The 24632-nt window shown below is 38.2% G+C and overlaps 2 protein-coding genes across 3 annotated transcripts in view; both read left to right on the top strand.

The window, feature by feature from the left end:
• The window catches only part of nin (ninein (GSK3B interacting protein)), a 31915-nt gene extending 22905 nt beyond the window's left edge, over nt 1–9010 (top strand). The window contains exons 18-27 of one of the 2 annotated variants that reach the window (XM_048205684.1): nt 33–131; nt 226–277; nt 3308–3442; nt 3557–3634; nt 3735–3881; nt 3970–4137; nt 4218–4343; nt 6152–6247; nt 8219–8332; nt 8449–9010. In XM_048205684.1, the coding sequence (XP_048061641.1) occupies nt 33–131; nt 226–277; nt 3308–3442; nt 3557–3634; nt 3735–3881; nt 3970–4137; nt 4218–4343; nt 6152–6247; nt 8219–8332; nt 8449–8664 (1231 nt within the window). In that variant the 3' untranslated portion in view covers nt 8665–9010. The remainder of the gene's footprint in view (nt 1–32; nt 132–225; nt 278–3307; nt 3443–3556; nt 3635–3734; nt 3882–3969; nt 4138–4217; nt 4344–6151; nt 6248–8218; nt 8333–8448) is intronic. The other variant, XM_048205683.1, reaches the window with a different exon arrangement.
• A 2712-nt stretch (nt 9011–11722) lies between these two features.
• On the top strand, nt 11723–24011 carry sav1 (salvador family WW domain containing protein 1). The gene is made up of 5 exons (XM_048205681.1): nt 11723–12185; nt 13407–13865; nt 21300–21570; nt 21665–21814; nt 22963–24011. Exons 1-5 carry the CDS (start codon nt 12092–12094, stop codon nt 23174–23176), a joined length of 1188 nt encoding a protein of 395 aa, XP_048061638.1. The 5' UTR covers nt 11723–12091; the 3' UTR covers nt 23177–24011.
• Nucleotides 24012–24632: the final 621 nt, after the last annotated feature.

Raw genomic sequence — 24632 nt, 5'->3', positions numbered from 1 at the left:
CCAAGTGGATTTACAATGCCTTCTGTGTTAAGGAGTGAAGTTTGTCGTCTGGCTAAAGAGAACTTCATTCTGAGGCACAAAATCTCAACAGTGAGGGAGGATGACCTGAGAGAGAACCAGGACGATATGCGGTAAGACAGGCACACTGCTGTTTTACCTGCAAGTTACCAACTTTCATATAAGACCTGTTGAATGAATGACGAAACAAATCTTGTCTTTCTCCAGATTACAACACATGAAGCAAGGGAAGAGATCGCTACAAGCTCTCAGGAGACAGGTGAGATTTAACTCCATTACTCAGAAAGTTAAAATTTCTTATATGGAGTTACATGCAGAGATAGAAATGATTTCTTATAAGTTGCCATCTGTCACTACAGTGTTTTTAACACACTCTTAAAGGGTTAGTTCACCCAAAAATGAAAATTGTCATTAATTACTCACCCTTCTCCACATCCGTAAGAACTTTGTTCAACTTCAGAACACAAATGAAGATATTTTTAATGAAATGAAAATTTCACTTTATGAGGTTTTTTTAACATTAATAAGAGTTCCCCTAGCCTGCATATGGTCCCCCAGTGGCTAGAAAAGGCAATGGGTGTAAACCGAGCCCTGGGTGTTTTGCTTCGCGTTTGAGAAGATGAAAGCTCAGACGACCCAATCTGGAATCTTCCCCATATGTCGTCATAAGAGGAAAGGTTACCTCCCCTTTCTCTGCTTTGCCCGCCCATGAGAAAAATGAGCTACTACAGTGAGATTCGAGCATAATATTTTTTTCCTCGAGAGACCTCATGGCTTGCAAACGAGCGAATCATGGCAGTTGCTCAGTGTTTGGATGTACAAATGAACACCTTAGTATTTTTTTTAGTTCCTTCATCCGAGCCTATGAAGAAACAGTGGGTTAATTTTATTTTCTCTGGTAATACGCCGATACAACTTCCCAAAGTTTTTTATGTCTGCGCCACACATTTCACCGACCACTGTTTCCTCAACGTGGGCCAATACAGCCCAGTTACTGTCGCTAATGTAAAGGTAGACAGCATCAAGTATGTGTGTGAATACACACTGTAACGCGAGTGTTGTACATTTCTTTGTGTTTTGAATAACCGTTCTGCTGTTATGGTGCACGCGATATCCACATTTCCAGATTGCAGAGCTTGATGTAATTGTAAAAAGATTGTAAAACCTTTTAAGATTTATGAAATATAAAATAAGTAAACAGATAAATGATGTTGGCATGGTAGCACATTTTCCACAACGGCACCTATCTGAAAAGGTATTTGTAATAATGGCAGAGGACTAATTTAGTTGCGCTGGTTGATATCTATAGCTGATCAAACTGAAAGCTTGAACGACTGCATGTCTACGAGCCATTAGATACATCCACTGTCAACATTAGTGCATGGTCCCGTGGCTGCAAGCTGGTTAAGGCCACACCCACCCTCCACCTTGCCCCGCCTCTCTCCTTCTCATTAGCATTTAAAGCTACAGACCCAGAAACGGCACGTCCTGAGGAAAGCTCATTGTGGCTTGTAGTGGCTGAATTTCGGGAAAGAGACTTCAGATACAGTACTAGGGACCACTTAGGCCTATATAAAAGCATCCAAAAAGTAGCAGGTCATAGGACCTTGAAAGGCTTCCCAATATGGTATCACCCCATATTTGGTATCATTTGAAAACTTAGGATCTAAACTTCACAGAGAATACCATAACCTTTGTTTTTATGATACATTAAGCAGTAAAATTGAGCTTACATATACATTGGTCACAGATCACGAATTTCTGCATGACAACTGCGGAGAAAAAATTCTACAAAAATATATTATATTTTTCACAAAACAGTCAATAAATGAATGAGGCATTTATATAGCGCTTTCATATGTACTACTGTACACCCAAAGCGCTTTACAATCATATCAGGGGTCTCTCCTCATCCACCACCAGTGTGCAGCATCCACTTGGATGATGCGACGGCAGCCACAGTACAACGGCGCCAGTGCGCTCACCACACACCAGCTGAAGGTGGAGAGGAGAGAGAGTGAAAGAGCTAATTCAATGGATGGGGATTATTAGGAGGCCATGATTGATATGGGCCTATGAAGGGAATTTGGCCAGGACACCGGGGTTACACCCCTACTCTTTACGAGAAGTGCCATGGGATTTTTAATGACCACAGAGAGTCAGGACCTCGGTTTAACGTCTCATCCGAAGGACGGCGCTGGTTACAGTACAGTGTCCCCATCACTATACTGGGGCGTTAGGACCCACACAGATCACAGGGTGAGCACCCCCTGCTGGCCTCACTAACACCTCTTCCAGCAGCAACCTGGTTTTTCCCAGGAGGTCTCCCATCCAGGTACTGACCAGGCTCAGCCCTGCTTAGCTTCAGTGGGCAACCAGTCTTGGGCTACAGGGTGATATGGCTGCTGGCAGCAAGTCATATATCATAAGAAAGCTCTCATTCTTAGGAATTTCATTGTGTAACAATCATAGATCAAAGAATCACGCAGTGAAATATGATCACTCTGAGAAAAAAGACAAGCGTCACATTCCAACTCCGATGACTGCTTCAATCAGCCACAAATAGCTACATATAGACAACACATACTATAATATTTATCACTTTCAGCAGTGTTTTATGTAATTTCAAAGGGTTTTCTGTAAAATGACACTAGGATATTGCATTTATACTACTGTATATGGGTATGGAAAGACTTTAGATTTGGGTAGGTGGAAATTACATAAAGTAATATTCTTCCCTTCAGGTGCATTTGAATAGCTCTTGCATACAACATGAGAGAGACAAAATTCTTTTTTCCAGTGTTTGCTGAAATCTAGAGGAAACAAACAAAACTGTCTGCAGGTGCTGAGTCATACACTTTAAAAAAATAATTTATAAAAAAAATAAATAAATCAAAAAGCGCCTCTTTTTTGGGGGGTTTATTACAGCACAGACAACATATACTATACTTTTTATCACTTTCAGCAGTGTTTTATGTAACTTCAAAGGGTTTCCTGTAAAATGACACCCAAATTTTGTATTTGGAGCGATGTATGTGGGTATTGGAAGCTTTTCATTTTGTGTAGGCCAAATCCAGGTGGAAATCCCCCAAATGGTCCCGAAGCTTAATGATGTATTTCAGGACTTTGAAAGTGGTAGTTCTGTAGAGGGACAGAAAGCTCTCAGACTTCAATAAAAATATCTTAATTTGTGTTGCGAAGATGAACGAAGGTCTTACAGATATGGAACAAGACAAGGATAAGTAATTAATTTTTGGGTTCACTAAGCCTTTAATGTCTTTTTCTTCAGCTCTCAGAGCCTCGTCGCCTGGGACAGCAGCTAGAGGAGGAGAATTTATTGCAGCAGAATGCAGATCATGTGCTTCGACATGCGCTCCAGGAAGTGATGCGTCAACACGATAGCTCAACCAATGAGAAGAATGGGGTATGGTTTTAAATGTGTACATTTCATAGTAATGTGGCAGAAACATTCATAATATTCATCTTTTTCTTCCATGCCCCTCTCGTTCTGTTTGCACACATACACACCTGCTTCCAGTTTTGTGATCGGGAGGAGATTGTTTCCAGAACAGAAAAGGAACTGCTTAAATCAGAACTCAATCGGTGCATAGAAAAGGTACAAAAAGCACACACCATGAAAGACACCCTCACTGCCCATTTTTACTCACATCAGACATTTCACTTTTTACTTAACAAATTTTCTGGTCTTCTTTCAGGTCATGTCACTGGACTCCTCTCTACAGACACTCACTCAGCAGAACGCTCGTCTCAAATCTGACCTACGCATCACCCAACAAGAAAGAGATGCTCTCAAACAGGAAGTGATTTCTTTGCACAAACAAGTGCAATATGCCAATGAGAAGGTGAGTATCGAGGACAGGAGCTAATGTAACTTCCATTAGATGGAGACGCTGTAACATTCCCATTCTTCCTATTCTTTCTCCACATCAGTTGTTGGAGGTCTCTGTTGTGTCTGCTGGTCAGCAGCAGGGAAGGCGTGTGTGGGCGGAGCTTTCTGGGCTGATGGAGGCGGAGCATGCTTCACTAACTGACGAGAACCAACAACTCAAGCGACAGATGAGCGAGATGAGCTCAGAGCTGCAGACGTCAAAGGAGCAGGTCAGAATATGTTTACTAAACACCTCTGGCAGCCATAGGATGTGTGCAAGCATATGATGATGATGATATTCTTTTTTTAGATCCACCATCTGGAGGCATTAAATGTGAAACAGAGAGGACTCGTGAAAACTGCAGATCAAGAAAAATCAGCTTTGAAACGTGAACTCGAGGCTCTGCACACACAGCTGCTATCAACGCGGAACAAGGTTATACACAAGAAGTGTTTTATACACCTACAACACAATACACAGACCTTAATATACACTGAAATTATACCCAACCCCACCTCAAACCCTCAAACTTTGTACATGCTGTTCAAACTTTTTTTAAATGTACGCAACTGTTAAAAAAGTATTTTCTACATAGTATGAACGTGTAGTATGAATGATATCCGGACGTACTACCATACTACTTTCTATATAGTTTCGGATGCAGCCAATAGGTGTGGTCTCATTTTTCGTTGCTCAGTGAAATCTACTGACTCAAATAGGAATCCACACGATAGGGAGTTGCATTTGAGAGCGAAAAAGTTCCCTATGTAGATTTTGCTGACCAACAGAAAGTTGCTTGGTTTGAAAGTGTGAGCTGTGCTTCATACATCTCTACACTATTGACATTGAACCTGTTTTTGTACAGTTTTGCTGAAATTACACTAATGTGACTGCACCTTATGCATTTGACCATGTTGGCTAATGCAGGTGAGCAAAAATGAAGAAGCTATTGAACACAGTCCTTCATTTTTATAAATATACAGATTTCATTTAAGCAATGACAAGTAGACCTCAAGTATTTCTTATGTAACTAAAAGCATTTTTCATGTCATTATTCAAGTAAATACTACAAAAACATTTTAAGTTATTAAATTGAGTGAGTTTTCTCTTTTCCTTTTCAGTATTGATTTCAAATCAGTCAGTCGCTTTATCTACCTCCATGTTTTTACTGAACTTTGACATGATTTATAAAAAATGAATAATGCTTATTTATTTTATTGTTTTAATTGTATTTATTTTATTGTTTTGTTTTATCGGTTGGATTTGTTTTTTAAATTATTTGTTTTATCAAGTCAAATACTCCTTTATTTATTTTTATATTATTACATTTATGTATTTATTTTTAATTCCTGCAAGTTTGGGACTCTATGGTGAATTTTTTTTTTTTTTTTAAGTGTGTGTGTGTGTGTGTGTGTGTGTGTGTGTGTGTGTGTGTGTGTGTGTGTGTGTGTGTGTGTGTGTGTGTGCGCGTGTATTTTATATATATATATATATATATATATATATATATATATATATATATATATATTATGCAATGACACATATACACACACATATATATATATATATATATATACACACACATACATACATATATATATATATATATATATATATATATATATATATATATATATATATATATATATATATATATATATATATATATATATATATATATATATATATATATATTATGCAATGACACATATACACACATATATATATAAACACCTATATATATATATATATATATATATATATATATATATATATATATATATATATATATATATATATATATATTATGCAATGACACATATACACACATATATATATAAACACCTATATATATATATATATATATATATATATATATATATATATATATATATATATATATATATATATATATTATGCAATGACACATATACACACATATATATATAAACACCTATATATATATATATATATATATATATATATATATATATATATATATATATATATATATATATATATATATATTATGCAATGACACATATACACACATATATATATAAACACCTATATATATATATATATATATATATATATATATATATATATATATGTGTATATGTGTTTTCTTGTTAGTAGTACAGTAGTACATAGATGTGACTTGATGTGTGTATTTAACACCCCTATCATGTGCACAAACACACATTTCCTCAGAATAACACACTGATTCTCTGTCATTTCAGGCTCATCTGTCTGCAGTCTTGCCTTCATCTCCTCTACAGTTGCCGGGGGAACAGAGAGGACAGCACCATAGCGACGGCCCAGACTTCAACATGCAGGTAACACACTCACACCCAAACACTCAGCATCACAGCCAGCATGAGTTCTCTCTCAGGGTCAGTGCATACTCTGTCACGGTATATGCTTGTGCAGCACTCTGGGGAATATTTAGTGTGCGTCTGGTCTCTGAAGTTTCAGGTTTTCTTTGGTGAATTGGGCTCTCCTGGTGTCTCTGTTTGCTTGCTTTGTTCTGGAAAACACTCGTCATCCATTGGATTCACACTCTTTAAGAAGCATTTGGTCAGCACTGGGTCTGTTTTCTGTGTAGTAGCAGTGTTAGAGCGCCCCCTAGGTTGTGTAAATGAATGGTGTTGGGTGTGTCTTCTTTATTAATGGCCTTATATGCTTTTGAGTTTGTTCCTGTGTAAGTCTGTGTGTGGATATGAGACGCGTGTGTATATAGCACTGTGTGTATGTGTTTCTCTGCAGGTGTAAGAGCTGTGACATCATCATTAACAGACATAGGAGAATGGCAACCTGTGACATCACCTCCCATTTGAACTCTTACCTTTACTCTGTGTGCCGAACCCTTCCTGACAGATTTTGTTGTTCTTGTTTGAGTTGATGAGGTCAATGTCCTCCGTCTCATTTAGAATGAAGCTTCGCAGCTGGTAGTGATTTACATCTGCCACAAGGTGGCATCACATCATATGCTCTTGGCTGTGAGTTGTTTTCCTCTGTGAACCAGATGGTGGCACACATCTGATAAAGCAAGACTTTTGACATTTAATACCATTAAGGGCAGTACAATCTATGATTATGAGTTTGTTTTAAGATTTTCAAGCATTTGAAAAAGCGTTGTTGTTGTTGTTTGTTTTTTAGCACTGTTATGGCATCAGTTTTAACATGATACCATACTTCAGTTGTAATGTTTGATTGTTCTGAGATAAATCCAGCTTTTGAATTTTTATTTTATTTTTATTTATTTTTTTTATTTAATGAAGACTCCCTCAATCACTTTATCTACCTCTACATGTTTTTACTGAACATTTTGACATTTAAAATTAATGAATGTTTATTTATTGATTTAATTTATTGATTTATTTTATTTTATAAGTTGGATTATGTTGGATGTTTTACTTGGTTTAAATGTTTTATGTCCCTTATTGATGTGAATGTGTTTTTTATATAAAAGTGAGACCAAATAAACTATTAGGTGAAATATTTTGCATAGTGATTCATTTTGTTTTATTTATTTGTAAAATGCTTTACTCTTGATTGTCCATGTCCTCTTTACATGTCCCTGATTTTACAATATTAATATTACAAAAAAATAGTTTTCTTATATTTAAAGGCACAATATGTAAGATTTTTGGATTAAAATATCCAAAAACCACTAGAACAATGTTATATATTTTGTTGAATCATAGTAGCCGCCGAGTGAACGCAGAGTAGCACTATAACAACTTTCAACACACAAATGTATCTAATATGATAAACAGCGCTGTGTTACCCCACATACGCTTGACCGGAAGAACGGAAGCAGCGACTCGTCTCTCATTAGCAATCGCTCCAGCGGCCTCGTTCAGCTCCAACAGTTCTCAGCCTCACCCTGCTTCATACAGTAATGTTCATAAATCTTTAATACATTAGCTCATCCATTAATATGATTTCTGCCTGTCGAATTCTTTTCCACCGGCTGTAGACATGAAGACAACATCTCCCATGTTTCCGCAAAATCAAGCTACGCCTTTGTTTTGAATAAGCGACCTCTAGTGGCGAACAACTACATATTGTAGCTTTAGGTGTTTATTTCATTGCTCATATATAATCTATCTTTGAGGTGGTTTTTTTTTTTTTTTGGATTTGATTTCTAATGTAGAGAGACATGCAAGGTTATTTACTGTTAATTTAATTATTCTAAGAGCAGTTGTGGTGTTTGGCATAACTAAGCCAGGCCATTTCTAGCAGACCAATTGACCATCTTAATCTGTGTCATGACCTCTGACCTTGATCTGTTTGCCCAGCAGGATGAGCGGGAGTTGGCGCTTTTACAGATGGAGGAGAGAATGAGAGAAGTAGAGCTCACGCTCAGAAACCTCAAACTGTTGCTGCAGGAGAAAGTGTCTCAGCTGAAAGAACAGGTACAGAAATGCACAAACATCCTCCCCTGCCCTTTGACACATTCTTGATGATGCATTTTACTCTTTGTCCAAATCAGACTTCCAGTCTAACCGTTCTGTTCTCTCTGCTTCTGTAGTTGATCAGGAACAGTGAATCGGACGTGTTGATCAAAGACCTGTACGTGGAGAACGCTCAACTGCTCAAAGTCTTGGAGAAGACAGAACAGCGTCAAAAAGTAGCAGAGAAGAAGAACTTCCTGCTAGAAGAGAAAATTTCAAGCCTCAACAAGATTGTCCGTGACCTCGGCCCTTCCCCTTTGACCCCCGCACCCTACCACTTTACACGCTCCTGATTTTACTATATTACACATAATTTTAGTCATACAAGAGATTCCAAATGGTCGAACTACAATAAGGACAGGTAGTCCATTTGACTTGTGCACTATATTCTAAGTCTCGGAAGCCATATGAAAGCTTTGTGTTACTGACACGAAATTTAAAAGTATTTATTTACTGAAAATTTTCCACTTTGCCATACAACTAAAATGTCTTTCCCAATCATTTTGATGAACCATCTTGATTGTAGTCTTCACAATATTCCTAATTTAAAGGATTAGTTCACTTTCAAATTAAAATTTCCTGATAATTTATTCACCCCCATGTCATCCAAGATGTTCATGTCTTTCTTTCTTCAGTCGAAAAGAAATTAAGGTTTTTGATGAAAACATTCCAGGATTTTTCTCCACATAGTGGACTTCAATGGACCCCAAGCAGTTGAAGGTCAAAATTACAGTTTCAGTGCAGATTCAAAGCACTCTACATGATCCCAGACAAGAAATATGGGTCTTATCTAGAGAAACCATCACTAATTTTCTAAAAAAAACGATTTAAAATTATGTACGTTTTAACCATAAATGCTCATCTTGAACTTGCTCTCCTTCTCTTCTTCTCTTCAGGCAGTGTTGACACTGCTAAGTGTATTACTGCCCTCCACAGGTCAAAGTTTGAACTAATTGTTATATACTTGCACTAGCATATTGTATATGACAGTTTAGTTCAAACTTTGACCTGTGGAGGGCAGTAATACACTTAGCAGCGTCTACACTACTGGAATTCAAATAGAGAAGAGAGCTAGTTCAAGATGAGCATCTATGGTTAAAGCGTATAAAATTTTAATTTTTTTTTTTAGAAAATGAGCGAAGGTTTCTCTAGATAAGACCCTTATTCCTCATCTGGTATCGTTTAAAGCCCTTTGAAGCTGCACTGAAACTGTAATTTTGACCTTCAACCGTCTGGAGGCCATTGAAGTCCACTATAAGGAGAAAAATCCTGGAATGTTTTCATCAAAACCTTAATTTCTTTTTGACTGAAGAAAGAAAGACATGAACATCTTGGATGACATGGGGGTGAGTAAATTAGCAGGGAAATTTTAATTTGAAAGTGAACTAATCCTTTAAATATTTCCCGCCCAAGGCATTTGCAAAAAAAAAAGTGGGCAAGGCCTGTTAGTGTGTTATGGTAAGGTGCGCAACACGCTTGAAGCTGTTGACCAATCACAACACACTGGTCCAGCTGACCAATCAGAGGACATTGTGCTTTTGGGAAGGAGGGGTTTCATAGAGACAGGAACTGAACAGTGTTACTGACAGACTGGGAACAGAGGAGCTGCAACAATGTAAAATAAGTGAAAAATTAAAATTTTATAGCAGTGTCTTTTGACTAAGCCGTACTGTAATATCACTGGTTAGTTTGGACCTCTCAAACTGCCATTGGAAGGTTGTCTTAAGGAATGGTGAAATTCCTTAGACCTAGAGAAGCTTGTCCAACAGCTGAGGCCCCAGTGTTCACACACACTCACACACACACACACACACACACACACATGCAGCCGCCTATCATTACATAGTTTTCAGTGAAATGCAAACAAGGTCAGTGATTCCCTACGTCTCAGAGAAGGAAATTAAAGGGCAAATGCTACACTGTTTATTCACTGTTTTTTCCTGTTTGTTATAGTGCATTTTATGTCTTCGGGATTGTTTAGTTAATATAAACCTATTCACTTGAGAATGTGAACCAAAAAAAAAAAAAAACACACAGACGCATCCCATAACGATACTTTATTTGCAGCAGGACTTTGTGCTGTATATTTATTTTGTGTAGCTATTTTTCATTTATGAACTGTAATCATGCATTTTGAGCACTGTGAATATGAATAATAGGGAATCTATTAAAATATTTATGTGGATTAAAAGAAACTCAGAACTTGGAGACTTCAGCCTCATGGTAACCACTGTATAATTTGTGTGTGGAGAGGAAAATTACTGGTTATGATGTTTCATTTCAGGCGTCTCTCAACGAGTGCAGTTTACAGGCTTTGATGCTTTGGGGGGAAAATGCACAGAGAATTATGGACATTTAAACATTTTGAAATTGCTTTGAAATATGTGTCCTTATGGGTTTTTTTTAGCATTGTAACAGCCTTTGGTGAAGTATATAAGCTATGCTTTACCACTATTTGTTATGAAAATGATGATAACTTACTTTTATGTGTTAATTGTATAACACTTGGATGTAAAAACAAACACTTTTGTAAAAAAAAAAAAAAATAATAATAATAATAATAAATAGTTTTAGGGAACAGTGAGAATGAGTTTTCCTTTTGAAAGCATAAGGATAGCATATTTCTCTAGAAAAAAAAAATAGATTTGAAAACTTTATTTTATAAATATTGAGGCCTATATTAATTTGTACATTCCACAAATATTCGCAATTCTTATCAACTGAATTTGATCAACAATACAAAATGTTTTGTTTTTTAGGTTTATTTAATATTAATTGCAATAAAATTTATTTAAAAATACAAATATAACCTAAAATTAAAATGACACAAAATCAGGGTTTTATGCCGTATTTAAATTCCCTAGGAAAGAAAGACATAGCCTAAATAAAATTCATACGCTATATTTGTACCCTGGTCGTGGAAAGTGCCAACTTATTATATTAAGCACAATGTGTCGCATGAACCGTCACATCTGCCCTGCTAAACCATAAAAATGTGAAAGGAAAGACGTTCGAGAGTCAAATATTTCCCATAATGCACTGTACCTCTGAGGACATGGCTCAGGGAAGGTCTGATCTGGGATCAGCCCGCTGCGGGGAGGGAGCGATCCAGAGAGAGGTGATCTAGGATCATGAGAAGGGGCGGGTAACTTCCACGTTGTGCAAAAATGTTTATTAACATGATTGTGTGCGTAGCTGAAAGGATACTCTTTAAAGCGTTGATAATGTAAGCTCTTTTTGGGATATACCAGTAAAGCTGTTGAATCTGAAAAATGAACTGATCTGGAATCAGGCAGTTGGAATTTATGGATCCCAACAGCTGATCTGAGATCAGGTAGCGGGGGAGGGAGGGATCCAGTGAGAGCAGGTCTGGGATCAGAAGGAGATGTTGAGGGTTGGGTTGGGTGGACACATTCAGCTGGTAAAAGTTTTCGTGCACTTTTCTCTGGGCGTAATATGGACAGCGCGCGCGGGGAGCGCTAATTAGTCCTCGAAAAATATTCGTAATATTCGACTAAACACTGAAAACTACGAAACGTTCGCTGAATGCAAACGCATTTGTTTTGTGTTGATGTTTTCAGACTGTAGCCATGATGACTCGAAACTAGCTATCGGGCTACGCTCCGAAATGGTCTCGGTTCTGCGTGTCAGTGCGAATCTCGATCCGGATTTCAGGATGAAACCGAAGTCTAATTGGTCCAGAATCGATTCGGATTAACGATGCTCTCCAGAAAGAAGAGTAAAAACGAAGCGTCCAAGCCAGCCGAAGTTCAGGGCAAATATGTGAAGAAAGAAACTTCACCGCTTCTAAGAAGTGAGTTACTTTTTAGTCAATATGACTATCAAACAAAAATAAAAAAATAAATCACCATTAAATAATAGGCTATGCATTTTTATATAATGTGGTTATTTGGCTCATTTTGAACTGTGAAACTTGAAAATGAAACCTCATTTTAAGTGTTTGTGTTTCATTGTAAATTAATTGTCAAGCCTTTCAATACAAGCTTTATATGAGTTTAATTTTGTAACTTAAACAATTGACAGTGTACACTGTTACATACTATCAGCCTAATGGACGTCTATTACAAACCTGTGAGTACCTTTGGCATTAATCAAAAGATAATGTGCCATCTGCTCATTAATATTATAATTTAAATGTTATTTTTACATTATAGTATGTGTCCATCTCTTAAAATCACATACTTTTACTTTTAATACGAAGGTGCAGAAGTAGAACTTTTTTGTTGTAAAATGTAAACATTTTTTTCTATTTTACCCAATTTTAGTAATTAGTGAGTTTGGTAATTATTAAATTATGATTAAAACCTCCTGCATAACAGGGTTGGCACAGCTATAACAGAGTGGATAAAATATGTCAATGTGTTTTTTATTCAAATATGTTTATTTGAATAATGTCTACTTTGTATTTTTCCACCTAGTTTTGGATAACATCATATTAACCCTATTATCCTTTAATGTTGCATAGTTCTTTAATTCTAAGTCAAAGAATCTGGGAATAATTGGGTAAACAGTAACACAAGGGACACACAAAAACTGTCAGTATTGAAATTCCAAATTTGCCACAAATGTGTTTTGCATTAAATAGTCGTAGACTAGACAAGAATTATTTTCGCTCTTATTTTTGTAATTAAAAAAAAAACATTTAAAGTGCCGCTCTGGGGAAATGGGAAAATAATTGTAGTCCAGTAAATCAAAATTATTTAAATATTTAATATGCTTTTTAAATGATCTCATTAGAAATATTAGCAGTTGAACTTTAACATTATAAATGCCATAACTTGCATTGAGGACCTAAAAAGGCAAAGAAATCTTGAAATGATCAGTTTGTAGTCTATCTGGGCACATCTGGAGCATTTTATATCACTGTAGCACTTTTTGCATTCTGGAAAATGGATATAGAATTGTATGCTAAAATTAATCTTGAGCATTCTTTACAAATTAAATATTGTTGAGTATGTTTTGATCCACTTAACCTAGGTTTCCCTTTTCTGCCTCTCACATGATTTGTTCTCAGATTTAATGCCCTCGTTTATCCGGCATCCAACATTTCTTCGGCGCGAGCCCCCGTTAGTGGAGCCGGTTCCGGCCGGGGTGTCTGGTGCAGGTCCGTATTCCTCTGGTTCTGTTGGGGACGTTAGCGGCCCCAAGAGTTTCCTGCGCAACGCACCTCCAAGGACCGCCCTCGAAATTTCCCGCAGGGAGAGTCATCGGCTGTCTGCCCCACCGCACCTTCATCGCGATTACTCCCCTTCCTCGCCATCCTACATCAGCGATGCTGGTTCGGTGACGGAGAATGGAGGAGATGGCCCATATTACTACCCTCCAGAGCCGTACTATAATAACCAACCCAGACGAGCCCACAGACCAGACCACTTTAATGAAAGCTACAGGTACTATGAACACAATGAACTCAACTACCAACGAAACCCAGGACAGCCCCAGACGCCCCAGCCACACAGTCGCCCACCCCCATGTGAGTAACACATCATCCTGTGTGCATTCACGCTCATGTGCATTATAATAGGCTCCTCATAAAATAACAAACATGACTGTCGCTCTTTACTATAAATAGACTGACATAAACTGTTTCTATTTATGAGATCACATGCTGTTTACTATATAAGACTGTCTGAAAATCAGGGATTCCCATTTTTTTGTCAGCCGAACCCCTTGGACCAAAAATATTTATGAAATGTACCCCCTGAGATTATTTTTTAAAAATTCAACAACACATTTGCATGTTCATACGTGTATGCATGTATGACAAGAATGTCAGAAGAAGAATGTCTGATGCACTTATCTCCTATTTCTGTAGCGTTTCTGTCTTGCTGATTGCTAATGATGACAGTAAAGTATTGGGTTGAATGAATGACAGAGTTATAGATTAATATTTTGTCTCTTATAATATGCAGATGGATTGTTGGTTTCTCCATTAGAATGAACTTGACATGATGTTCTCAGATTAAATAATTTAGATACAGTGGACTCAATGTATTGGTACACCTAAGCCAGACTTAAAAATGTATGAATTTCGTACATTCAAACCTTTTATGTTCAGCATAAGTGTTCAAATCCTTTTTGGGGCCAGTGTATTTTTATGGGCCTATGAATGAGGGGAATCCCTAGTGTTATTGAGCAAGAGAAGAGATGTGAAGCTGTACACTGACTTCATCACACATTCCAAACCCCTCTTTCTCTCTCTTTCTCTCTCTCTCTCTCTCTCACACACACACAACTCCCTCAAAAAGGTATGCTCATGATTAGAGCTGGGTGATATGGCTAAAATTGTCTTGATATTATATATACACCAATCAGGCATAATATTATGAGCGCTGACAGGTGAAGTGAATAACACTGATTATCTCTTCATCACGACATCTGTTAGTGGGTGGGATATATTAGGCAGCAAGTAAACATTTTGTCCCCAAAGTTGATGTGTTAGACGCAGGAGAAATGGGCAAGCGTAAGGATTTGAGCGAGTTTGACAAGGGCCAAAGTGTGATGGCTAGAAGACTGGGTCAGAGCATCTCCAAAACTGCAGCTCTTGTGGGGTGTTCCTGGTCTGCAGTGGTCCATCAAAAGTGGTCCAAGGAAGGAACAGTAGTGAACCGGCGACAGGGTCGTCATGGGCAGCCAAGGCTCATTAGCCGCGTTTCCACTGCCGGGCCAAAGGCGGGCGTGCTAGTGCGTGCCAGGGCCGGTCGCGTTTCCACGGTCACTTCCGGGGCTTGATCGTGCCTCTTCGGTGCTTCCTCAGTGCCAAAGGCACGGGTTTTTCAGCCCGCCGAAAACCTTGGTCCAAAGCGGGCCAACTGGGGCTTGAGGCGCGGTCGAGGTGAAAGGCGGAGCTAATCGTAGTCAGGTGATGGTCTACGCGCTGAAATGGATTGGGTTGTGTGACGTTTGATCAAGGGAGGTGTGTTTAAGGGCGGTTTTTAGATCAGCGCTGCGGAGCTAGCGGACCGACAGTGGAAACGCAACTTGATTTTGGCCTCGGTGCCTAAGGTCTGTGGCCATAGGCCCAGCCCGGCACGCTGTTAGCCCTGGCTCGCACTGGCCCGACAGTGGAAAAGCGGCTACTGATGCACGTGGGGAGTGAAGGCTGGCCCATGTCGTCCGAACCAATAGACGAGCTACTGTAGCTCAAATTGCTCAAGAAGTTAATGCTGGTTCTGATAGAAAGGTGTCAGAATACACAGTGCATCGCAGTTTGTTGCATATAGATAGCCACAGACCAGTCAGGGTGCCCATGCTGACCCCTGTCCACCGCCGAAAGCGCCAACAGTGAGCATCAGAACTGGACCCTAGAGCAATGGAAGAAGGTGGCCTGGTCTGATGAATCATGTTTTCTTTTACATCACGTGGATGGCCGGATGCGTGCGTCGATTACCTGGGGAACACATGGGACCAGGATGCACTATGGGAAGAAGGCAAGCCGGTGAAGGCAGTAGACTTGTTCGACTTCATGTGGAGCTGCAAAGATCGGCTGCTGCCTGACAAAAGCAATGCATTCTGGTTAGAAAATTTGTCCATATTTGATCAGTGCTGCAGCCGCCTTACGATCATGTGCCATCAAAGTACTGCAAGAGCAAAACGAGATCAGCCGCCTAGGTCGGGCGCTGCAGTTGCTCAAAATCGGCTGCGAAGGCCTTGATGACGATGACACACTTTATTCTCATTGCTCAGATTCTGTGATGACAAGGACGACATGTGTTGCGTGTTTTTTCTTAGACAAGTTCCTGTATTTAACCAATCTTGACATTGAATATCTGATTTTCAAACAAAACACACAACACATTAACAAAAATTAAGATTACGCTACTTAGTAAATATGTTTTCTTATTTCAATCGCATCCACTTCTTCAGCTACATTCAACACAAAAATCACGTGGTCTGCCATGAATTACGTTGGTTCAGCGCACACTATGGAAAGCACAAAGTGTCCGATCTGACGGACGTCTCTGTACTCCTCCCCACGCTTGCAACGGCAGATCTCGGCAGCCAGTGGCAGGCTAGTGTAGTTCATCTCGAACAACCTTAGTGTGATGCTTTGGGCAATGTTCTGCTGGGAAACCTTGGGTCCTGCCATCCATGTGGGTGTTATTTTGACACGTACCACCTACCTAAGCATTGTTGCAGACCATGTACACCCTTTCATGGAAACTGTATTCCCTGGTGGCCTCTTTCAGCAGGATAATGTGCCCTGACACAAAGCAAAAATGATTCAGGAATGGTTTGAGGAGCACGTCAACGAGTTTGAGGTGTTGACTTGGCCTCCAAATTCCCCAGATCTCAATCCAATCGAGCATCTGTGGGATGTGCTCCACCTCACAACTTGAACTTAAACCTGGACTTAAAGGATCTGCTGCTAACATCTTGGAGTCAGATACCACAGCACACCTTCAGGGGTCTAGTGGAGTCCATGCCTCGATGGGTCAGGGCTGTTTTGGCAGCAAAAGGGGGACCAACACAATATTAGGAATGTGGTCATAATTAGGACTGGGCGATATATCGCATGCGATTGTCACGCGCATTTCGTCAGTAAAGCCGGTTCCCTGATTGCCGCTAAATCGCCATCACCTGCTTTTAAATGGAGCGGCATTTAATAGACAGAGCCGTAGATCACTGACAAGCTATGCAATATTGCGTTCATTATCGCAGATGAATCGCCTTCGATAATGAACGCGATATTGCGTAGCTTGTCAGTGAACTACAGCTCTGTTTAATAAATGCCGCTCCATTTGAAACAGGTGATGGCGATTTAGCGGCAATCAGGGAACCGGCTTTACTGACGAAATGTGCGTGACAATCGCATGCGATATTTCGCCCAGCCCTAGTCATAATGTTAAATATGTATATTGTCCCTTGATAGACTACGGTGGAAAAGTTTGTGGTCAGTAAGAATATATATATATATATATATATATATATATATATATATATATATATATATATATATATATATATATATATACATGCCCGTAGGCAGGGGGGGTTCGGGTGGTTCGAACGAACCCCCCCTCTCACTGCCAAAGGTCCAGATTTAAGTCGTTTTTTTTTTTTTTTTTTTCATATTTTTTAATCAATGCTTGTGACAAATATTCTGGGTTGCTGTTTCAAATTAATATGATACATTTGTAGCTGGACGTGTGTGTGTGTGCTGCGCGTGCAGTTCAGATAGTTCTCGCAATACACTTTTCAAAGCAATGGTGAAGAAGCATCGCCTCTGAATGATGGGGGGGAGGGGTATATATATATATATATATATATATATATATATATATATATATATATATATATATATATATATATATATATATATAACCCGCCACATTCTAATTTGTCCCGCCACAGTCTCAAAATGAAACGGAAATTAGGTCGCAATATTTAAATTACCGTCTGATTGCGCTCTTTTATATGGCAAAAGTGGGAATCATAGAGCAAAATAAGTAGACTAGAAGCAAGTAAGTTTTCGTGCACTATATTCAAAGTCATCTGAAGCCATTCCATAGCTTCATGTGAGGGACAGAAGGATATGTACATCGTTAAGTTCACGGTCAGAAACTCGTCTTCCCTCTGCTGCAGCTGTCAATCATTCAGCACTCAAACAGCGCGTCACGTTCGGTAACGACAGTCAGCACGGTAAAACTCTCCAATATGATATATTCCCATTATAATACTTGATATGTAGATAAAGTTTATTGTTGTTTCTGAACGATGTCATCATATTGGCTACAGGATGTCTGTTAGATCGCACAATACAAGGACTATGAATTGGCGTCACATGCACAATAACTGGAATTTTGGAAGAAACATATGATTAATAAACTGTTAGATGCAGTCAGATATACACAGGGATTCTCTTTAATTGTGCCGTGAACTTTTCAATGCGCCGCGCAACTGCGCGCTCTGACTCGATACTGCTTCAAGCGCATCATTCTGCACCCGGGATGCGCATTAGCGTTTTTTTTTTTTTTTTTTTGCTGCTGTTTTGAAGCGTTTTATATTATCATGGTTTTGCACACTGAAAGATTATTAATAGCCTATTTTGTTCTGTCGTATCTATCATATCTTGTTGCCCCATTAAAAAACTGCACAATACATTTAAAATAAGCGTCTTTTAATCTTACATTAATATAAATACATATAATTATTTACATATAAATCTAATATAAATCTTTTTTTTCATTTCATAAGAATACAAATAGTCATTTTAAACTTTTTATTAACATTTGGATTTATAAAATTACTGTGCAGTTTTTTTTTTGTTTTTTTTTTTTCCCAAGAATTAGGCTAGAATACTTTTTGCTGCTGAATTATATACTCACCTAGTGTACTTATTTATTTATTGGTCAGCTTATGATTATATATTTTTTTCATTTGTTATTTTTATCTATAATGAAGTGGTGTGTTTGCATTCTGGATTGGTTAACAAATCAAAGAGTGACCATTAGCTCTACAAGTACAGATGCAGGCTCCCACTAATAAATTATTGCCCTACCATCACCAATAAATAAATTACTTTTAGAGCACAAAATTGTTTACAAGAGAACAAATTTCTTAATTGATCTAGTCACTTAATTTTGCTCTCAGAATGCACCAGATTTATGCATGTAAATTTAAAATATACAAAATTTTCCTCCGGGGGGCATGCCCCCGGACCCCCCTAGAGGAACCGATGTACGCCCACCACAGTCTCGCAAAATCCTGTGTTAAGGATTTCTATATTTTATCCACTCATTAGTCTACAATATAATAGCCATATAAACGTAGCGTAATTATAGTAATAAAATATAGTGGGATATTCAGTGATATTGGCTGTGCAAAATCGACTTTTGTGATTGGCCAATACAAAGGAAATGCAAAGAGGCATTGACAGAGAGTCAAGAAATGATGATGAGAAGAATTATTATTAATATTTCAGTAAAGTTCATTAAATCTATTCTGTTGTTAGTGTGGTCTTTAAACTTATGAACTGTGTATGGACTGACAAAGGTGGGACATGAGGAAGCAATTTGACAACAATGCAGTAGCCTACATATTTTAGGTGCATCAAAAAGCGTGCTCGTTAAGATACCAGCAGACAAGCTAATCCAGCACAAATTAGTGCATAAAAGGTCACCAAAATGAAGTATTTGAACCTCATAATTAAATACAAAAGGAGGAGAAAAACTGCAAAAAGGTCCACTTTTTAAAAAAAAGAACCCCCCCTTTCAATAGGCTGGCTACGGACCTGTATATATATATATATATATATATATATATATATATATATATATATATATATATATATATATATATATATATATATATATATATATATATATATATATATGTGTGTGTGTGTATTATATATTATATAATACTATACATTATATATATATATTATATACATTATAATACATTATATTATAATGTATATAATACTGTATATTAGATATGCGTCGATATCGATAGCCGATTATTCTGAATTATATCTGCCGATACTGATAGGAGATAACTATCTCATTTAATTTAAACTAATGTCATAAACCAGTGGTTCTCAAAAATCACACAGCCCTTTAAACCTTTGAAAATTTTGAGCTCATCTTCTTGTATGTCTTCTTGACGGAACATGGCAGTGAAGCGGCGCATTCACAATAGCAGCTTGAAGGCTTTTAGTGATTTTACTTCACGAAAGTTGCATCGATATATTACAAATACATGTATATATGATATATACATGTATTTGTTTTAATATTTGTATATAATATTTAATATCATTGTAAACCACGCCTTCTTGGGGCTTTTTGCTTTATTCTATGGTGAAGAAATTCTATGTACGGCCCATTCAGGTGGTCTGAAGAAGAGCGTTTCTGTGGAATTGGCGTTCGGTGCCGCTTTATATAAGCAGAGCGCCAACTGTTATTCACATACTTGAACGTCATTGCAACGGCTGTTTTCTGTGGTTGTTGTTGTTGTTGTTTTTCTGCTGATCTCCCACGCAAGCTGTTTTACTGACATCTTTCCAAGGTTTATCTGTAGTAAGTTACCTTTTTTCGTACTATAACTTGTATTAAAGTGGAAGAAAAGACTCGCACTCTGTGCTACCGCTAGGCTCTACAGCAATCTGTCACGTCACATTTAAGAGCATCAAAACGCCATTTATTATAACTTCATGATAAAATGGACAGAATTTGAAAGCTGAGTGAGACTTTATCCGCCCCTTTTTGATTGGCAGGATATAATCGGCCCTGATCATCATCTGTTATTAAACAATAAATTATGAAAATTATTGCTTTTATCGGACGATACCAGTTATTGGCCAATACATCGGTGCATCTCTAATAAACTGCAATATTATCTACATATACCATTTACTAAAACATTTGAATACAAAAAATGTAAATGAACATTTTTGAATGATGCAAACAAGTCCATAGAAACTCTTAACAGCATTTTGCTACTGAAGTATAAAGGAGAGATGAGATAAAGTTTACAATGTTGCCTTATATTGCCAGCAAATTTGTGACAAATATTTTGTCAATATTCAGTATTTTTGCCAGCCCTACTCAGTACATTTTCTACACACACTTGTGCTCAGTACACACACTTTCTCGGCTGTCATCCTGGTGCAGTATTTCTCATTGAGTGTGAGACTGACAGAAATGTGGATTTTTCTTGGTTGCCCTTTTCTTCACCCTACGATGAGCGTGTGTGTTCCTTGTGCTGGACGTTTCGTAGTCTTCTGGGAGATGTTGTTTTATATTTGACCCTGCAGCTGTGACCGTTGTTTTCTCCCCATCTCTCTTTCTCTCTCTTTAATTTCACTCCACCTCCTTTGTGTTCAAATTGAAAATAAATTCTAATACACATAGAAACACTTACTGCATACAGATCATACTTCACCATGTATGTGTTTTTCTAGCAATCGGCCGTGTGCCAGCAAAGTCGGTGGGTAATCTGACGACGGTGAGCGGGGAGGAGGTGGCTCTTCCTCCTGGCTGGACTGTTGATTGGACGATTCGAGGCCGGAAGTATTACATCGATCACAACACAAACACAACTCATTGGAGCCACCCGCTGGAGAGGGAGGGGCTTCCGCCGGGCTGGGAGAGGGTGGAGTCAGCTGAGTTTGGAGTGTATTATGTTGACCACATCAACAAACGTGCCCAATACAGACACCCCTGCGCACCCAGGTGAGTGTCGAGATGTTCCAGTACATTCTGAGACTGTTTGGTGCCGTTTTGTATCCAAAATACACATGCGACCTCTGCTCTCACTCTATCTCAGCGTTCCACGTTATGACCAGCCCCCTCCCCCGCCAGTCACCTACCAGCCTCGCCCACCAGAACGCAACCAGCCAGTACTGGTGCCAGCAAACCCGTATCACACAGCCGAGATCCCAGACTGGCTGCAGGTGTATGCCAGAGCTCCACTAAAGTAAGTTTCACACTCGTAGTCACAGACAGCCAAACCCTGAGGGGCAGCAATCTAACACCAAACAGAAAACTGTCACATACACTCCAATCTGCATCACAGATGGGCACATCAGTGTACAGCTTTGTTGATTTTAATGGGAGTGCTTTCATTTTGAAGCGTCATGCTGCACTGTACGTGTCCAGTGTAGGCATGATGTAACTGTAGATTGTTTACGGTTCCTGAGAAACATTGCAACCTGTTCAGAGCCATTGACACTCCCATAGGCTTCCATTGGAATTGAGGAGAGTTACGTGTGTCGTGGAGCAACCAATAGTAACAAACTCTGAATAGTTCCAGGATTAAAGGGTTAGTTCACCCAAAACTGAAAATTCTGTCATTTATTACTCACCCTCATGTTGTTCTACACCCGTAAGACCTTTGTTCATCTTTGGATATTTTTGATAAAATCCGATGGCTCAGTCAGGCCTGCATTGCCAGCTAGATAATTAACATTTTCAATGTCCAGAAAGCTACTAAAGACATATTTAAAACAGTTCTTGTGACTACAGTGGTTCAACCTTAATGTTAAGAAGCGACGAGAATACTTTTTGTGCGCCAAAAAAACAAAAACATGGGTGATTTCAAAACACTGTTTCATGAAGCTTCGAAGCTTTACGAATCTTTTGTTTTGAATCAGTGGTTCGGAGCATGTGTTAAACTGCCAAAGTAATGTGATTTCAGTAAACGAGGCTTTGTTACGTCATAAGTGTTTCGAAATTTCAATGGTTCACCACTGGGGGGCGTGACTGATTCACCACTGATTCGAAACAAAAGATTCGTAAAGCTTCGAAGCTTCATGAAGCAGTGTTTTGAAATCGCCCATCACTAGATATTGTTAAATAAAGTCGTTATTTTGTTTTTTTTGGCGCACAAAAAGTATTCTCGTCGCTTCATAACATTAAGGTTGAACCACTGTAGTCACATGAACTGTTTTAAATATGTCATGCGTACAAAGTCAAGTGCACCCCAGGAAACATTATAAAACAATAAAACAATGCAGTTCATGACCCCTTTAAAGAGCATCAGAAACCTGTTGTAATGATGGAGTCTGGTAAAGGCCAGTGTCATTAACCTTCGGTCATATTAGTGTGTGTTTGTGTTTGTCTCAGGTATGACCACATCCTGAAGTGGGAACTCTTCCAGTTAATGGATCTGGACACATATCAGGGGATGCTGAAGCTGCTCTTCATGAAGGAGCTGGAGTGCATCGTTAAATCATATGAAGCATACCGACAAGCGCTGCTCACCGAACTTGACACTCGTAAACAGCGGCAGCAGTGGTATGCCCAACAGCCAGCCAAAAACTTCCCTCCGAACATGTGACTCGTATGAGACATACCCAAACTCCAGCGTTATCAGTGCCTTAGCTGCTGATGCAGACTCTCATGTACTCCCTCTAACAGCTCCAAATATAAACACCCAAAGAGAGACGCCACACAAAGCCTGTTGGGAACTTTACACTATTACTCTTATATAGATTATCAGCCATTATACGGCTGTGTGTGTTATGAGTCTGTGCTTTGGTTTTGACTGTGTGTTGTGAATGTGTTTGTGCATGTCAGGACTCGCTCCTTCTTTATGGCATTGTCTTTATGGACAATCATAACTATCAGTTATCAATGTTTTATGTTTTATCAGACTCCTGTTTGCAATGGTAGTTTTGCTTTTAGGATGAATCTCAAAAAATGCATCCAGTTCACATTTTCCCCCAAAATTTAAAAGAAAAATGGAATTTATAGTTTGTAAAGAAAATGAAGCTTGTTTTTGGATTAATAACATCAGCATAAATTAAAGGTTTTACAATTTTAATGATAAACAATAAAAAAAAAAAAAAAGTTTTTTTTGCATTACAGCAATGAGAGATCTTCATGGTGCTTCATTTTCTGTAAGTAAAATATATATTCTTCTTTCTTTGTGATTTTTGGGGTGAAACATTTCTGTGAGGTTCATCTTTTAAGATTTGGGTGGATTCCTTTTTTAAGGAATTTACTTCTTGTATTTAAACTTTCAGGCTGAATTGTCACTTTGGATGATTGTGCCTGTGGCATTTGGGTTTTTTCAAGAGGTTATTGCCTGTATTTTTTCAGTTATAATGATGTTTGTAAAAAAATATTTTGAGCACCAACACTAAATAAACCAGGACCTTGTATTGTGCGTATACGTGAGTGGATGTTCGTGAAGTTTTTCACAATTCAGATTGGAAAAATTCTTTTTCTCACCTCTTTTCAAAGTTATTATTTTTAGCATTGTCCGTATTCATTTAGACTGAAGTAAAGCCGAATACTTAATTTTCTCTTTAAATATTAAAAATTAACTGAAAGACCTTATACATCTCTAGAGGACATATCATGGGTAAAAACAAAGAAACTCTCAAAATTCACCATTTTGGAAACAGCCGATATCCTTAGTAGCATCACAAAAGTATCACCTGAGCCCTCAATTCCTTGGATTTCATCAAAAGTGAGGAATAAACCAGGATTTATAAAGGCAAAAGCTGACGTGAAAATATTCTTAAGCGTATTCCAACTGAAGAGCATCCTTTTGTGCTTATACCAGTATTTAAAATAACCCAATGTTGTTTATTAAAATGTAAAGATAAATGGGAATCATGTCCTACATGAATTAATATATGTAAATGAGCAACATATTAACTGCTTTATGATAATTATGTCATTAAAATGAATTTATGTTCATGAATTCCTGGAATTCATAAAGTGCCATACTTCTGATGAACCGTTAAAGGATATTTGTGGGTGTTCTGTAGATGGAATTGATCCGC

The sequence above is a fragment of the Megalobrama amblycephala genome, linkage group LG10, assembly GCF_018812025.1.
Source record: "Megalobrama amblycephala isolate DHTTF-2021 linkage group LG10, ASM1881202v1, whole genome shotgun sequence".
Classification (NCBI taxonomy): Eukaryota; Metazoa; Chordata; class Actinopteri; order Cypriniformes; family Xenocyprididae; genus Megalobrama; species Megalobrama amblycephala.
This window is presented reverse-complemented; position numbering and strand designations above follow the sequence as displayed.